At 37.3% G+C, this 18,950-nt stretch overlaps 1 protein-coding gene across 13 annotated transcripts in view; it reads right to left on the reverse strand.

Annotated features, from left to right (window-relative positions):
* Positions 1-2,958: 2,958 nt before the first annotated feature.
* Positions 2,959-18,950, reverse strand: part of PARD3 (par-3 family cell polarity regulator) — a 462,214-nt gene continuing 446,222 nt past the window's right edge. For all 13 annotated transcript variants that reach the window (XM_050915860.1, XM_050915861.1, XM_050915856.1 and 10 more), the window contains 3 exons: positions 18,312-18,432; positions 8,544-8,671; positions 2,959-5,080 (listed from right to left, as the gene is read on the reverse strand). In XM_050915860.1, the coding sequence (XP_050771817.1) occupies positions 4,687-5,080; positions 8,544-8,671; positions 18,312-18,432 (643 nt within the window). In that variant the 3' untranslated portion in view covers positions 2,959-4,686. The remainder of the gene's footprint in view (positions 5,081-8,543; positions 8,672-18,311; positions 18,433-18,950) is intronic.

Raw genomic sequence — 18,950 nt, forward strand, 5'->3', positions numbered from 1 at the left:
AAGCTCCTGGGCTTGATGTTTTTCTTCACCTCATTCAGACAGTACTCTGTACAGTCCCTACAACTGCCTAGGAAGTGTGCGCTGCACACAGAATAAAAATCAAAGCCATATTCTTTAGTCTGCTTTTGTGTAATCCCAACTCAAGCTTCCAGTCTCAATTTTTAAAATGTGATTAAAGTGTAAATTACAAAAGATAACACTACTCCCAAGGACAGAAAAATATTAAAATAAGTTTGCAAAGCTAAGAGAGAAATATCAATCACTGGCAAGCAGCAGCCTAGGATATGAATGAATTGCACGCCATTTAGAGAAACAAATAAATGCAACAGAATTAATCAGCCGATGTAAAAGAGAGAGTGTGATGCTGATACAAAATAGAAGAGATGTACGAGAGGGCATGAAACAATAACCATGTGCATCAAATCATCAGCTGGTTTCTGCGCAGATGGAAAAAACTCTGAAGAAATGCTACAAGATTTTTTGAAGAGGGTTTCAAGCTGGACATGAATTAAAGGCAAATGAATCCAATCTGTGCCTCTCGCTCGCTCGCTCGCATGTACACGCACACACACAAACCCTACTTTCACGAAGTCAGTCCCCCATCTTGGATTTCTGACCCTCGCTCTTCCTCTGCCAAGTTAGGGCTGAACTTTAAATTGAGTTTGGAAGTCCAGGGTGTGGTGGCACAACAGCAGCATAAAAAATAGATGAGTTTTTTTCTGCATTTGCATTCCTGACAGATTCCTCACAACTCCTATGAACTAGACTGAGGACTCGGGAGAGAAAGATGTAGAAACAGTCAGGCACAGCAAATAGAATTAGGAAATATTTTGAAAATAGACTTGCAAGCCAGGACACGCAATAGCCAAATTCACTTTAAGTCTGAACAACGCAAGTTCAAAGGTTTGAATTACTCAAGAATATCCTGTGTTTAGCCAACACTGCTAATCTGGTGCATCTCTTCCTTGTCTGGCCAAGGTTTCTTCCCTTCCCTTCTCAACATACCCAGCACAGATAAATGCAATGTTACAGACACTCATAAACAGAGCAAACGTGAGCGAAACATCAGCACAGCTTTGAAAGGCAGGCCATATATCTACAGTCATGATGGGTTTAAATTTCGTTTTGTTGTTCTTCCTGCTGTTTGCCAGCAATAAATGGCAATTGTACTTTCCAACCATGTTCAGCTGGGCTCTACGCCATTTTTTGCTATTTTTGATGGCAGAGTTCTCAAAGACATATATTAAACTATCTGGCCCATGCAATAACTCACTAGGGCTGCACTCTTGTTTCCAAGGAGGCCCTATAAGAAGAGCGGAAGTAGGTTTTTTTAGAATGGCAGCAGTCTTCTGCATTACTAATATTAAATTTTCCCATGGAATTTCAATAGCATTAACAAATTATTTTGATAAAAAAACAGCAGGCTTTGCAGATTTTTTTTTTTAGGGTTTCAACAGAGAAAAATGTGCAAGCTTTACACCCACTCCTCGATGTTGTAAGCTCCTTTACAGTCTGTCCTGTGACCATTCTTAAATACAATAACGTTACATAGTTAATCTCATAATGGTAATGCGTCCACAAACAAATTACTGCAGCAATGTAGTTAGCTCAATTAACTTTTGAATCTATTCACTATGCAGAACTAAAGGTCATTTTCTGTTAAAATATCTCCCTCCCACTTCCTTATCGCCCTTTGAAACTTACGGGAGTTAATATTAGAAATCCTGTCTACGCTATGTCAGGCAGAAGACAGGATGACGAAGCCAGAAAAAGACCTTATTCTTTACTAACATAGCACAGACATGGCCCAAACAGAACATCTGCCTTCTTTCATGAACACATCTAATTATGGCAAATTGTTAACACCTTGAAGAGGAGTTTCACAGAAGGGTAAACTTTAACATATGCCATCCTCACACGTAAAACATCCCATACTTCATACTTTTCCAAACATATGCCCTTTTTCCTACAACAGTTTATCAAAGACCTTATTTTGAAAAGGACTTCAACCTGTTTTCCATTCCTGTGGATACATTTTTTAGTGCTTGCAATTATTTGCCTGTCCAAATAATTCCATAGAAACATCAAACTATGTAATCTGGGAATGCAGTCAGGAGATGAGACAGCAAGGCCTGCAAAACTGCAAATGCCATTATTTCCCCACTCGCAACTGCAAGCCGCTACAATTCAGGTCTTTTGCAAAATCATGCCTTTAGTCTATCTGGGCACCGAAAGCTGCCTGTCCATCTTGCAGGTCCTGTGACTCTTCCCCTTGAGAACCCACACTAAAGTCACAGTGAATAGTTTGACACCATTATTGCCATGGCAACAGCCTGATGTCATGCATATACAGAATTATGATTGACATTCCTGCAGTATCCAGCAAAAGGAGGAATGAGGGGAAGAGGGAGAAAACCAGACACAGCTCCAATACTAATGGGGGAAACAGAGTATCACTGGCACTGTAAATATTGCTTTATTCATAAATCTGCCTTCTCCCATTTTTCACCATGTCAACATTCCTGTGAAGGGCTCCCATCAGAGCCCAAAACACACACTCGGTGCAGAGGGGGCTTCCTCACACGTGCCCGGATTTGGCCAGAGCACAGCAGGTGCCCTTCTGACAGTGCTCTCCTCGGGGAGAGGACTCCATGCTACAGCACGAAAGATGTTTGCCACAGAGGTCAGTCTTAAGAATGCAGCTTTTAAATGTCACAGGTATGGCCTAAAATAACACAAGACGTTAAACTGAGTGTTTTTTCCCTCTGAGGATAGTCTTCAGGTGTTCAGCTGGGCTTTAAATCTTTTCTTTTTTTTTTTTTTTTTTTTTTTTGCCAATGTTTATAAGCGCTCACAGAAAGACACACGCAAACCATTAGGAATAGGATAAAAAAACATCTGTTAAATATTTTTTAAACTCAATGTCTGCAGCAGTTCTCATAAGGGTCTACAGGCAATACCAAGACGAGGATGGAAACAGCCTTTTATTCTAAATTTCATATGTACACGGAAAGCCGTTTTACACAGTTCTGTAAACTCTGCGTAAAAGAGCTATTGTCATCCAATGTCTGTGCTTACACTAATAACAACTTTTAAACATGGAGTACATTATTAACAACAAAAACTGTTAACAAACAGGCATAAAAGACACAGATATGTGTGCTGATATTTCACATATATTCTAGAAACAAGTTGGCGCAAAAATAAAATGTGCCAGTAAAAAAAAATAGGCAGTTTTTAAAATCACGCAATACATGATTTTCTTTCTTGCTTTCTCTCTTTCCTTTTTGTACATGATATGCTGAGATCCATTCTCAAGCTTTTTCACATCAGGATTTGCAGGCACTTCAGCAACCCAGCTATATTTTTTACAATACATGAAGTTCAGACCAACAAACATAAAAACAGCTGCTGCAAAAGAAATTCTCATATCCCATATGCACATTCAAATATTACTCACTGCTAGAGCAATCTTTTTTGCTTTAGTTATTTTTGGATACTGACATGTTTTCAGGATGATGTGTAACAGTTTGTCTCCATTTATCTCTCATTCATATACTTAAAGGTTTATTTTTAATGTAGCATCACGATGCAACAATACAGTATACAGAAGCACAAGGCAATTGTCCACAAAGCTTCACAAATTGTAAAAAGAAGAAATTGTTTTCTTTTCAGTTTTTTGATCCAAAGAAAAACTTTGATGTCCTCTGCTCTTGCTTTAAGCTATCTCCAAAATTTGACCAAAGACAACTGTGTATCAGATGACCATGGGATGATACTCTCCCTAGTTCTCTTCCTAGACACAAGTGTCATATGACCAAATTCATTTGGAAGTAAAGCAAAGCAGAACTCAGTTGTATGTTTGTTCATCATTTCCCATCTTTAATAAAATAGTAAAATATACTTACCAAGGGCTTGGCTGTGACTGTATAAATAGTCTCTCTCCAGTTATTTCATTTGTAATGGACTGTGTATTAAGATTATAAGGCAATTGTAACAGGATTCTCAGGATAACTGAAAGCTTAATATTGTTTTCCTCATGAGTCAGGATAAAGGCTTTTTTAATAAGCTCAGAGTGGGGAGAGAGAGAGAAAAAGAGTGCATATGTGCATAATAGGAGGATAGTTTTTCAGCATATAGACACTTAAATATTGATCAACAAAGACTGGTAATGACTCCACCATAAAACATCTTAGAACTGCGACTGCGATCCAGAGTAGAGCTAAGCCTTATCCACTCAAGAGTGATATGTAACCCTCCTCCTGACCCGAGAGAAATAAAAAAGGACATGTCAATGCTTCCTTCAACCTCAAATTCATTAATTTTATGCCACAAAGCTGCATGTTGGTGTAATAAGTCACTGCAAAGTAAAACACATTACAACAAATCCTAGTAATAAGCCATTGACAACTACTGGACTGGGCTATGGGACTTGGGACGCAGGGGCGGCGTTGCTCACTTCCGCTATGATTGTCAAATGGTGGAACATCCTTCCATGAATTCAACACTTGAGACAGAATGGCAAAGACGTAAGGCCCACCAACGCTTTGCCCGTATTTTTAAAGGCACTGAAACAGACAATGGATATATTCCTTAGTACCATTAGTTTAAAAAGTTTTCAAAATATAAGTCTTTATATGAAAATGTTCCTTATTGCATGATAAGTTGATCTTCATTTTCTTCACCTCAAGAATAAAATGGTCTTCCCTTTTCTGGTGTTTGCAATCTGTTCAGCCTCGCTACCTGAGATGGTGAAGGCGGTACATCTTGCCTGAAAGGACCTTTAGGAGGGGTATAATTAGGGTCCTGAATTTTCTTATATGAGTCATAGTTGCTAGGCCCTTCAGAAGAAGTTTTTTTTTTCAGTTGTTGTTCTTTCCGCCTCTGCTCTTGACGGAGCAGTTCTTGTGTTTCTAGCATTACCCTGGCATTGAAGCCATGTCCCCCCATATAGCCATTCCTCGATCCCTGGTAGCTGGAATATCTGGGATTTTCCTTTGCAGTCTGGAACCCTTCTCCAGGGGAATAGCTCTGCTCCCAGGAGTCTTGAGATACAGAACTGGCATTTTTTCTGCTTTGCCTGGAAACAAAAAAGGAAGAGGTTTTTAAGACAAATGTTCTGGTTCCCTTTCTACTGTTACTGACAACAATACCCGGAAAGAAAGGTGCTTCTGCAATGTCATCGGGTTTCCCCCAGCTATAGCATTCTCCAGATGTCATGTTCTTTCTGCCCCAAAGAGGCATCTTGCCTCTTTTGTTGGGAGAACATTTCCTATAGAGTTGAACTATATTTCTAGGCCTCTCCAGAAGGAATATGCCGTGAAAACTCATCCAGTGCTACAACCACCATCATGTTCTCAAGAAAAAAGTGCTACAGTTCAGTTGCAGACTAGGAAAGACCATACACATTGCTGTGCTTCCTAAGAACCAGATAACAGCCAGCACTTGTAAAGTCACTCATGAAAGATTTGAATCTAGACTCACACTTGATTAAAAATGCAACAGGCAGATCTTTAAAACACTTGCTCTAACACTGCACGTCAGAAGATAAAGCTCATTATTGATAGGTAGTTACAGAGATGAGAGTTCCTTCCTTCCATTTCCAGAACTAAGGAATTTCATGCTATCAGGACTGTTTCCCAGTTTGCTATAGCTTTCATAAAAGAAAAGGCAGAGATAACCTTTTTTGCTCATTTTTTGGCTCCAGGGGGTAGATAAATAAATCAAATACGTATAAGAATTACAAATTCTTATCTCTTTTCACAATAAATCATCACATTATTTTGAAGACAGATTATGGTTTTGAAATAGCTTTAATTTACTATCAAGTTGGTAGATGCTTTTATGAATTTAAAATAAGATTGGTGATGATAAAGTAAAACAATTTTGTGCTGCAGCAAAAGAGATACCCACTTTGAGATTAAAATTAGCGTACGAGACTCAAGCAGTAAAACAAAATATATTGTGACATTAATGAATAAGAAAATCATTTAATTGTTTATATATGGCTTGGTTTTTCATGTCAACACACATGACTCAATGTGGCCTCATCCAATGAATATGCAGTGGAGAGACAGGACACCCAGAGAATTTTTCTAGCATTAGTAAAAGTAAAAAGTCACCTAATGTTTTTGCAATCTTCCTTCCACACGTATAAGTTCAAAATGACCATATCCACCTTATTTCATAATAGATTTTGAGACCTCTGGATGAAAATTGTTATTCAGGATGAAAGTAAATTATTACAGCATAAATTACAACATAATGTAAATTCTTATGCAAATTTTTATAGCTGTTCTTGGTATTTGCATATCCAACTTTGCCAAAGAAACAATGTTTCTGAGCCATGTTTTATCACTCCCTGGAACAAGAGCAAATTGAATGAACCTCTGTAGGCTACGAAACTGTCAGGTTTCTGATCTAGAGCAAGATAAATTTTAAGTACTAGAAAATTAACTTGGAGTTAGACATTGCTTTTACAGTTTCACATGGGACAAGAGGATGACTAGTTGAACTGATTTAATTTACTGACTGTTTTCTGGTACTTGTTCAAAATTAGTTGGCCCACTTTCCCTGTCTTTCTGGGAAGATCCTTTAAAATTGACTCAAGAGTTTATTTGCCTTCAGTGTTAATGATTTGAATGTACAAAGGGAAAAAAAGGAGGCTCCTAGAGACTATACAAGATGAAAAACAACAAAGCTCAAGAACGAAGCCAGTGCACAAACTTTAATCATTACAAAGCCACAGTTGCAACATTAAGCTTGAGACCTAAGTTTCAGAGTAACAGTAAGATTTCTTTAAAGATCAGTCACAGAATTATGAACTGTTTGTAAAGCTGGAGAACTGGGTGTCCCAGCTTGTTATGGGAGTATCGTGGTCTTTACAGCGCTCAACTTTAGCCCAAGGTCCTGAAATTCTGCCTGCTCTCAGCACAGCTCAAATACCCAGAGTGCTCAAAGTCATTAAATTATAATTAATTACTCAGTAACATGCATTGCTAGCTTACTAGTAATTTCTCATGTTGAAAACCACATTGAGTGAAGTTCTCAGTCACTCTTTTCAAAAGAAACATTTCTATGACCCAAAGCATTATTTTCCAAATTTCTTGTAAATTAATTTTCTCCTTACAGTTATTAGTTTCTGCCACTGGAACTGCATTGCAACTGACTTCCAACTTTTAAATGCTACCAGTGACTGAGCAGAACAGGGGAAGTGAGTTTTAAGAATCGTAGTTTTAAAACTAAAAATAAACCCCTCAACTGAAAAGCGACACTAGCACCCGTGCTCTTCTGTCTAATCTGGGGCATTGCTGGGGCTAGCAAAACTGAAAGAGAACTTCTCAGGAAAAACAATATGGCATTAATAGGTGAGGTCACTTCAGAAGGAAGGTAGAGATAAGAAGCAAAGGGAATATAAAGATTTTCAAAATGACAAACTAACAATCTAGGAAAATACAGTAACTTTACATTTTCCTTTCCCACCTTCCAAACTTAACAGAAAAATTCTACACTGACAGGTGTTATAGCATGTGAAAATCTGAGAGATCTGTTTTATTTTCAAAGATGTTGGTAGGATAAGAGTTCATGATTAGATAACTTTGATTATGAAGCTTCTATTTGTTTCCAAAAAAAGAGTTATGATACACTTGGTAAAACAGATGTTGTCACAAAAATTTTTTTCCACACCGTTTCCACATGGGGCACAAAAAATAATACAACCTTGTTGGAAGGGAATTTGACACCAACGTCCGGTGTAAAGGATTCTCCATTCAGCCATTGCCACTGATATTTGAAAATGCAAAGACTATTTGCATAATGCTTAACTATGATAGTAAATTTAAAATACAAGTTGGGTAAACTTTTAATAATCCTTAAAGCTAAATATCAAGTAAAAGACACTTTGCCCAAAGAGCTCACTTTAAAAAATCTAAGATTTTTTAAAAATACAGACTTGTTTAGACAAAAAGTGTATTCATTTTCAGCATTCCATTGCTAATGACCCAGTAACTTAGAAGAAATGTTTATACTGGAAACTTGAAGGCCCTTGATTTTTTGGATAGAGTTTCTCAGTTCCATATTCTTTTGTTTGAGGTCTTGAGATTTTTTTTTTAATTTTAATTTTTCCTCTGTATTAGCATCACAAAGCTAGAATTTCTACCCAGTAAGGAATTAGGCAACAGAAAAAAAAATCGTCTGACATGTCAAAAGGGGACAACCCATGTCATGCTCAAGAGACTTTTGTAATTGCAGAAAATTAAACTGGATGGTGTCCCACAAAGAATAGCTTTGTTTTAATGTCTCAATTCTGTTGGGTGCTGAGTGTCATCAAATCCCACTGAAACCAGCTCTGAAGTAATTCTCCTAAAATAAACAGCTACCACATGCTCTCACTTAAGAAATTTTATGCCTTTTCCACACTGAATGCATTCCACCTTATATCAATGCTAAACAAAAGTGTCTGCACTAAGTACAACATTTTCCTTCCACAAATGAAATTAGCTCCAGGCTCATATACACTGAATAGCTTCAGACAGTCACCATACCTGGGTAATGAGCTGTACTGCCGCTGAGCTTGTTGGAAACTCTCTCTTTCTTCTTGCCGCTGCCGCTGCATTTGAACCTCTACTGATACTGAGTGTCTGCCACTCTGTGAGTACGTCTTGGTGCTTGGCTACAAAATGAAACGAAATTGTCTTAAACAAAGCAGAAACATACCCACAAAAGAGCTATCATTTAAATTGCTATTGTACACATACAGTTATATTTGTTTCAACGTGCAGTTTGAGTAGCTCTTTCATAATAATTAGGTTAAATTCTGACCCATAACAGTGGCCTGTGCTACAGATTCTGTTTCTGACCTACCGTTTCTGACATGTATCAGGAAAATATTGGTCCAGAATGGGTTATGCTTTTATAGTAACACTGAAATGTAAATTAAGTCGGTAGAACAGATCTTCAGACACTGTAAATTAGCCCAGCCATGGTAATGCTAAGTTTTACACCCCACTGAGGATCTGAGGGAGGAGGCAGCACAGCAGCTCTTTTGAACCTCACCAGTACGCTCAAGTGATGCTCTCTCTTACTGGAGCCATCCTATTTTGCTGTTGGTCCAGACTTGCACTGCTTGCTTTTCTGAGAGACAGGGAAACATTTTCTGGTTCAATATGATCAAGTAGATAAATTTAGCCAGTCTCTTGAGAACAATGGGGAATCTTGTATCTCTGAGAAGGATTTTAGATAACATCTTAACGAGGTGACAATTTGAAACTTTGAGGCCAATAATAAGAGCAAGTGAAAATGGATGGCCTTTCTGGGAATATAGAGCATTACCGGTCAAGATCTGGCAGAATGGCTGGATTCAAACTTCGGATTATGAAAAAGTTTACTTTTGTAGAGATATCACTTTTCATTTTACATTACTACTTTCTTCAGATTTTGTGATTTCAAGTTGCAAAATAGGGTGCCACAAAAGTCAAAGAATGTTATGGGCTTTTCTTGTTTTAATAATAAGGTTTCACCTAAGAAAGAAACAGAGCATTATTTTATCTCCTTAAAATTACCAGTTCTATTCAAAACAGTAAGTCTAATCACTGGGAGGTTAGGGAGCATAACCACTTGTCTGAGCCTGGGACTGAAACAGCTTGTCTCAGACGTGCTTTTGTTAAAGCACTTTTGGCCTTTTTATCTGTGCCTTCCCTCAAAACAAACATCTCTTCTTTTTTTGCCATTCTAATTTCTGCAGCAGAAAGATAGCATAATGGCTCACAAATATCTGCAAGATAAAAGGCTTTTCAAAAGCCTTGCACATTGAAGACACGTTTTAGAAACTAGAAAGTTGTCATTTGTGACATAAACTTCTCTTTTGTCTTACTATATAGTTAAGTACCTGCAGGTAGCCAGAAACAACAAATTTGAAACAGGTGTACAACTTTTAGAAACTTCATTTTCAATAACAATACACTTCAGACAGAGCATCATTCTTGGCTCAGAATTTAACAGGTACAATTTGGTGAACAACTGCCTTTCCTGTTATGAGAAGATTATTATGCAAAAGAATCAAAATGTGAAACATAGACTATGAGTAATGGAGAACTTATTTAAGAGAATCCTTAATGCAACATTGATGTCTACTTCAGAATAGATTTACTCTGTAAAAACCTCAGGAAAACAGTATTTCTAATGAAAAATGCTTTAGGAATGGTATGATGAAGCAACTAGTTGAGAAAACAGAATCGTGTGTCAGCCTTGTGGGAAATTTTCTTAGAGATGAATAAGCTGTACATATGTATGTCCAAACCAACAACCCCCATGGAGATTTCCTACTATATTAAATAAGGGCAACACATACAGAGCAGCGTTTCCGTTATTGCATATGTCAACATTTCTAACTTTCTTGACTTTATTGAGAGTCTTCTGACATTTGGTATTTTATTGAAGGGCTCAGCTTATGGAAGCGAGTGATTACCTGAAAATCACAAGATTTATTTGTGAATTCTCTCCAGTGTGGTTATAAGCAGCTTACAGAGAACCAGAGGGAAACTCAGAAGTTCCCATCTCAACTTCTCCATAAGGAATAAAAACATTTAAACTAAGATTTTAGAGCCAATCTCCTCATTTCATGGGTTCCACTTTAACAACGTTGGAAAGCTTGCAGCTACATTATGTCATATGTGAGAAAGTAGTTATCACAGATAAGACATGAAATCTGAATTGCTTCTCTTTATTTGAAAACACAGTTTCACTTTTTTCAGTTCACTGTAAATATAACAGATTAAAGGATTTACAATACAGGGAACGGTTAAATTACCAAACAGGTGGAGCTAGAATTGAGCTGCTGCTCAATTTAGGTTTATACAAGACACTAAAATGCATCATCTAGAAAGCATGAATGCAAATACATACACGGACATGTGCGGAGAGCTGAAGTTACTACAAAAGCCTTTACTAAAGTGACAGAGGCTTTGAAAGCCCTAATGGACTACGTATGGACTAAGATCAAAACGTAGCTTCAGAGATTTTTTTTTTTAATGCACACAGGAACCAATGGTTAAGTAGAGGCAGGGGCTATCATGCTTGTCTGCCCACTGTAGCACATGCCCAGAATGACTGGATCTGAGGAGTCAGGTCTGGATTCTCCACAGTTCACAATGAATTTCTTCTAATGGACAGCATTTATAATTTGATGGGTCTAAAGGCAAACATCTAAAATCCATTATCTGATTTTCTGAAGGTATGAGTACCTGTATACCCTGTTAAACTAAGTGGATTTGCAATACTTAACCAATCTGAAAAGGATACTTATTTAGAGTCCTGTCTGCATGTTGTTCACATCTACAATAAGCTGTTCATATAATCGAATCTGCTATCTGATTTCAAGCATCCAAAAATATGGCAATGAGACATAAAAATACTCCCTCTGTATGTAATCGCATATTCCATAACATAACTCATATACACACAGACAGGTACATTCAACCATCTTATTAATGAAAAGGCCTTTCTTTCAGATCTTTTCATTAAAAACTTCAGTGATAGCATAGTCAATGCCCTTGATATATGGTTACGATGATATAAAGACTTAACATATTCCTTTTTGGATTCTCAACTTGTTCAGAAAAATGCAAATCTTCATACAGTGATTTATCTTTTCAATATGCTTTCGATTAAAGTATCTATCTAAACCAAAAATATTTATATCATAAGTAACCTTAGTCTTCAAAAGCTAATTGGTAATTTTGTCTCAATCCCCAAAGTATACTTTTATACATATATATTTATATAATATATATACACAAACACACATCTATATACATGCATGCCCCATTTATGTTAGCACAAAATGGAGGTAATTAAAAAAAAAAAAAGTTGAACTATTTTCACATCTTTCAACAGCAACAAAAAAACATGTATAAGGAATACACATAACACACTAATTTTAACACTGATATCAACACAAGGCTAAGTACAATTATAACAACCTGAAATCATCCAACAAACCTGGCAACAGCTTGGTCTTCACAGTACAGATTGATAAGAACTCTGGCCTTGTTTGCAATGAGATGTATCACAAGCACTGACCTTTTAAATCAGGATGCGGTCAAGGCCACAATAACAACCAAGGCTGCATTATACAAATAAATGTACGTTCATGTCTTCCACAATACATTTAAGTGGCAATGATAGTTATTGCATTCAGCATTGTTAAACAATACTCAGCATGTACAATTGTGGTTTAAGATACATGAAATTACACAGCTCTCTTCTCAAAGAGGCATTAATTTAAAACCAGGGCTGCAAAGTTAGAAGTTTCTACAGATTTCTCACTTTATGCAAACAACATTTTTTCATTTCACAGAGAATGTACCCCCATGGCTCATGTTGCACTGACCACGATCAGCAGTAAAGGGCAGCATATTTTAGGGATAAAGGTCCCTCCTCTCTTTCCTAGCTAAACCAGTGGCTGCCCACACAGTTTCTTTCCCTGCAGAGTGGCATTTCTGCCCACGGCGGGTAGCTCTGCATGGTGGCAGCATGGATCCTCCAGGACTGGCACAGATCAAAGTTGCCACAGAATTACAGAGAGGAGATCAGGGGGGCAATCCAGGGCACTAGGTTTTCAGGGAGGTCCAACCAGTTCAGGTGACAGGAGATCCACCAGTTGAGGTGACACACCTATCTGACAGCCTACTGCCATAGGAAAAAGCTGGGAGAAATGCTTACTCGGACTCATAGAACTCCTTTGTGTTGATAAAGAAAGAGTTAAAAGTGAGATTACTAAAGAAACAAGTCCCTTAGTATTTTCCCAGTTATTAAAAAAGACCATTATTTAAAATTAAAATAAATGTGCTAATCTTTTTCCAGATTAAGCTCTGTGTTAACCAAGAAGTTTCAAGTTCACCTGGGAAGTTGGTAGACACAAGGCACCCCAAAAGTCCACGGTTCTTATAGTTCAGCACTAATTAGAAATAGATAAGATTAAATGACCTTGCCTGCTTTATGTGTAAATGTACTTGGCACAGACGACAGACAATCCAGTAACTGTGTATATCAAAATTCAGAATGATAAAAAACATTCAATGGTTCTGGGAGATGTCCTTGAAAATTATTTTTACTTCCATCTTTTTGTTTATGTTGCTATGGTGAACAGAACATATAGCAATATTTCTTTTAAAAATTGCTAACAGGTGTGTGTATTAATTCAAACACCATGTAATAAGAAAATCGCATCCCTTTGTGTATCTTTCTACGGTGTACATGTAGGAAGCTGAATGGTGTGGTATGGGACAAAGATTTCCATTCTGTGTATAGCAGCAGCAGAAAGAAAATCTTCAGTATGGTAGAAACAAACCACTTAGAGAGCCCTGAAATTCTGTCAGGGGTATTTACATGCACTGCATGCCTGTGAGCTATAAATATGTTTGTTTACAAACTGAAACAATTTAATTTCTTTTTAAAATCTTCTATCTTCATTTTCTGTTTCACATAAATTAGTAGATTGAAGCTAGCGGTGGAAAAAAGTTTAAAATATAAAATTTTAAAGTCAGAGCCTAAATCGTGGCAAGAAATTCCTAGTATTTCATTAAATCATTCGCAGGTTTGACACAGAATGGATATTAACTACACAACTGAAGAGAAACTACCTGTGTAGAGGCTGCCCTGCATAACTTTGGTTTCCTCTTTGAAACAGATTGGGGTAGGAGAAACAGCAACTTAGCTCCTAAGGTATTCTTTGTCTACTGCAATGATCCATTAGATATTGCCTAATATCTTGAATAAAATATCCTGAAAGAGACTCTTGAAATGGATTCATAATAGAAAGAATTAATATAATTCTTTTCTTTCTCATTAATGTGTTGAGTACTTCTACATAATTTACAGCCTGATATAAACTTTAGAATGTTTGTTTTGAATATAGTCTCTTATTCATTTTTCCAGGTAAAATTAATATGTTACAGTCAAAGGTACAGCAATAAAAATCAGGCTTTTGTTTTTCTGAAAGGATTTTAGATTATTTAGAATTCATTATGGCTTTGAATATGTCAAGGACTTGAATACAGGGATAAGAAACTAGTACCATAAACAGATAAAAAAGAATTTTTTTTTTCTTTAAATCTGTCTTAGACACAAGATCTACACACCAACAAACAGCAGAAAAAACAAGCATAGTCCCTAAATTGTCTGAGCATTTATCTATCAGGCCACGCCTAAGTATGTTATTAGGACTTCTGGAGTCTTTCCTCTATGAAAATCATGCAATTATTTACCTTTCACAAATTTGTGCATGTAGTTAAAGCTATACTCAGACAAGTAAGGTAGTATATTTCTTTTGACCCAGTTAGCTGTTATCTTTAGAAAAAAAAATCTTTTTATGACTCCTAAATATTTAAAGTAGAGTTTGCTCAGCTGCTCTCTCGATGCCCATTTTCTCCTACCATCCAAATAGATCCGTGATGACTGGAGATGAATGTATTTGTGAATGGAATTTGCCACTTTCCATTTTCAGCACTGATTTTTTTTATTAAAGATGATTAAACCACCAACTTTTGTCCCTCCTGCACCTTTACGGGGTTTTTTGATCGTTGGTGTGCTTCTACAGGCAGGACTGGCAAGCAGTTGTAGTGTTTTCAATGGATTTAATATGGATTTAATTTTTTTTTTAATTGGATTGTTCACTCCCATGACATTTAGGGCTATAATGCTGTGGTTTTGTTATTGAAGGTGGGGATCTGTTAATTAAGATGTGACTAGGCAAAAATACAAGATATGGAACAAATTACAACCAAAATCCCCCAAACCCCAGAACTGGAGCAAGGAAGGATAAAACTCAGCAGACCCAATACTGCCCAGAAAAGAACAAAAAACAGAGGCTCAACTTTGGTACTGAACAAAAGAATCGGCCCCAAAAGAATCCTGCATTGGTATCAAAAAGTCATAGCAACAGCAAGGGCCTTAAATATTAGCAGACATACTCTGATTCCATGCAATTCTACATGCCCAGATACACATTTCTGCATACTCTGACTAGAATTAACACCAGAAGGATTAAAATGGATTAATCATATTTTATGTTATTTTTCTTTTTTTTTCCCCCGTGTAACATCAGGCATACAGTAGTGCCCTTGAAACCCTCTTGTACCTTGTTTTTTGAAACACAAAAAATAAAAAAGCTATGTAAGAGGAAAAAAAAATTCTGAAGCCTGAGAAAGTTATCTTAAAATAAACAAATGCAAAAACCTTTTCATAAAGCTTTGACTCAATTGCAGAACTAGTGGATTTTAGAGACGGTTTGATGTTGCGACAGTTAGTCAGTTATTAAACCTTAACAGTGTGTCATTCAAATGGCCTTGAGCAGAAATGGAATGCTGCTTAATAGACGGTGTCATCTCATTCCAGCGCTATCACTTTTTGTGTCTGTTAAACTGCCTGATGCTGTATGAACACTCGTAGGCAGTCAAGTATTTTGTTTACTGGCAGGGCAAACAGAGCTGGGCAAAAAGTCCAACTCTGTCCCATTGCTCATCTACAGAGAAATAACCTTCACCTGATGGGCACAGCCAGAAAGGGATGGGGCCAGGCACCAGCCTCTCTGCCACGGGTATTGCTCAGAGCCAGCATGATGTAGTGCTCCACGGTATGGAGATCTGCCTCCAACCCGTGGAGGAGACTGAAGGTATTTGTCACAGGTAACCAGACTCCTGTGTCACAGGCCATTAATAGTCTGGGATGGATTGGAGTTGGTGACGTTCACAGAATCATTTTGATAATATATTAGTGGGTTTCTGAGCTATTGAGCTCCTCTGAATATCCTCAGAGCTGCCAGATTTCCGTCAGTATCCATTACTTACACTGCAAACTTTGTGTTCATTTACACTTCCTTAAAGTAACCAATAGTCCCACATCACATCAGCACTTTGTTCCCTATCCTCAAGCCTCCCATCAGCTTGTTAATGAGAAATGCAAACTACTTATCACCTCATAGTACACACTTCTCCATGGATGGGTTTTTCCTCTCTTTCTATCCAAACCAGGTCAGAGTTGGCTGCTGTCATGTGGCTCAGAGGCTTCTCTGGATGTAAAGCCTTTTGTTTATGTAGGCTGCGCAACCCATCTCCCTCAGGTGAAAACACACTTTTCAACAACGGTCCACGTACAGGTGCACTGTTCACTGCTGTGGTTTGTAACCAACAGCTTACAGATGGAGAAGACTGAAAAGACATTGATGAATGTATCTAAGTATTTTCCTGCGTATGTATTATAAACCACTTCCGCATTTTTTTGTGTCACTGGTATTTAATAATACATCTGGATCTGTTTTGAGAGGGTGTCTTAACAAAGTCCATCATTTTAGACTAATATGTTAAAGTAATACACACTCCTTAAGAGAGAGGGTTATGGCTCCTTAACACTGAAATGACTGTGAACTGCTGAAATGGATGAGATCATTGCTTTATCCTTTCCAAGCATTGTGATCTTGAAAGGCTGGAGTACACGATGGAAAAAAAAAAAAATTATAATTCAGAAATACTCTGGGCCAATTTTTTTTAAAGTACTTATCTAAAATAAAACATTTGGTCACCTATGGATTTAACAACAGAGCAGCTCCTACAAAAGCAACAATAAGCTTCAGAATTAATATTAATACATTAAGCTGAATTAGTCACTTCGAGCTCATTTGCATGATCTGTAGAAGGGGAGTAAACAGAGAGATCCCATTTGTTTGAATAAGAGAAAAAGGAAAGGTCAGTGTTCTGACCCACAATTTAGGAAATTATTCCATTCCTAAGGTAATCAGCCTGTCATCCAAATAATTCCCTCCTCACTCATTACAAGAAACTATAATAAAAGCCAAGTTGCCTGTCTAAAGTTGCTATGGCATTTAGATATACAACAATTTGGCCCATGACCTTCAGTAGTTAAGTTCCCAAGTCTTCAAGAGTGCAAGTTTTTCTCATACAGTTTTCCCAAGAATGTTGCTTAAATCTCTCATTTGGAGAATAAACAGCAGTTGATATGCATAATGGAAAGTACCTCCTACACCCAGCCCCCTTTCAGCTCCAAACTGCTACACTATAACCGTGATGAGCTATCACATTATCTTCACTGCATCAAATCAAAAACATCTGGTCATAAAAAAAATGTTCATTTTATTTATTCAGTTTCAGAGAAGGGTAGAGGTTTTCTAACATGAGAAAAGAGAAGCCTATATCCTGATACAGTATGTTAAGCAGTGTTAGGTCATTTAGGGATACATTTACCTTTCTTCCTCTCCATGCTGCATGTCAAAAGTACTGCAGGTTCAAATTGGTGACTTTAAGATGGACAAGGACACAAAGACCCAACAAAAGTCAAAAAATCTTCTGTATCCACGTCAATAGGCAAACAAAGACGACATATGCATTAGGATATGTATATCTCAGTGACTTCATACACACAGATGCAGATCTTCAGCCTTATTTCCACCTCAGTCTCATGTGCATCATAATGCTAAGTAACAATAACCCATCACCTACACTCGTTTTGGAAGACGCTGTGAGAAATTCTACTGCTGTCATCATACAGCTCCCGCTTTTTTAGGAACAGAAGCAAATTGTTCACTGTCTTTATTGTGGAATTTTAAACAAAAATACAATAAAATATTTGTCCCTTATTTAAAGGATCCTAATTTAGGATACGTAATTGATTAAAAAGCAACACTGATTCATTCAATTATGTTAAATAAGATAAGCACATGGATTTACATAATTGTATCACATCGCTAGATCAGATAGAACAGGATTTAAATGATCAATTAGGACGTGTATCTCGAGACAGAATGTCTCGGCTAATATAAGTGGCAAAGGGGTACTATTGTGAAGCATGCTATTATGCATATCTCTCCTTTTTTACTGTGAAAATACATAGCTCTTCCTCTTAAGAAAAAGAACTAATCACAGTGATATTGCTTCAGAGAAAATACCATTTACAAGGTTACATGTTCTCTCTAAACTATTTATCATTAGTATGTGTTTTATTCCAATTTTCCTAGAAAATTTCAGACTAATTGATATTGCGTTTGAGGCAAAAAAATCCAAGTAGTAACTCACAGAGTCGAGGACCTAAACACAGAGCAAATAATGCTGTATGCACACAGGACAGATGGCTGAAGAAATTTAAAAAAGAAATAAACATCAATGAACCAACAACGGGGATAACAGAAAGGGCAGGAGTGTGGAGGCAGAGGACCCTGTGTCCCTACCGGTCTGCTCCCGACTGGCCGGGGGACAGTGGGAGTCAGCCAGCCTTTCCAGATTTGACAGGCTCCGTACACTTACCCATGGCTGCTCAAAACTGTAAGTACGTCTCCTGTCTTCCACGTCCTCATCTTGCTTTGCTTGCTGAAACTCTTGTCTCAGGCGCTGTATCCGGTCATGATTGTTAGGGGTTGATCTGTTGCTAAAAGAGGGAGGATGGAAATGATCAATCTACTTGGGAACTGGCGTCTGTGACTGTAATTTCTTAGCACGGGACTGCTACTACAGTGCAGGAGTACAGACTTAAAAATAATTTCCAAGCGTTTAGTACAAAAATCTTTAGTTTTTTAAAGACGATTAATGCTGTTTAACTTAGAAACTTCAGATCATGTAAGGATAAGACAAATGAGGCTATTCCTAAAAATCATCAAAAGTTACTCACATAGTTTCAGTATATGTTACTCCTAGAAAAGAAGAGGAATAGATGTGCTAGCGTCAGACTTAACATAAAGGGAAATTAAGAGAAAAGTCCTAATGATCTTTGCTACTGAATAAACATGAAAGATACTTTTTCCCAATCAATAAACTGTAGTACTGTCAGATCTTTATTCACATCAAATTAATTACAATGTCTGAAGGCCCTACCTATATAAAATTTGATTAGCTTCCCCAATCAATAAGAGCCTGTCATCCCTTAATTCTGTTTTTAACAAGTCTTTT

The sequence above is a fragment of the Gymnogyps californianus genome, chromosome 2 (assembly GCF_018139145.2).
Source record: "Gymnogyps californianus isolate 813 chromosome 2, ASM1813914v2, whole genome shotgun sequence".
In the NCBI taxonomy this organism is placed as follows: Eukaryota; Metazoa; Chordata; class Aves; order Accipitriformes; family Cathartidae; genus Gymnogyps; species Gymnogyps californianus.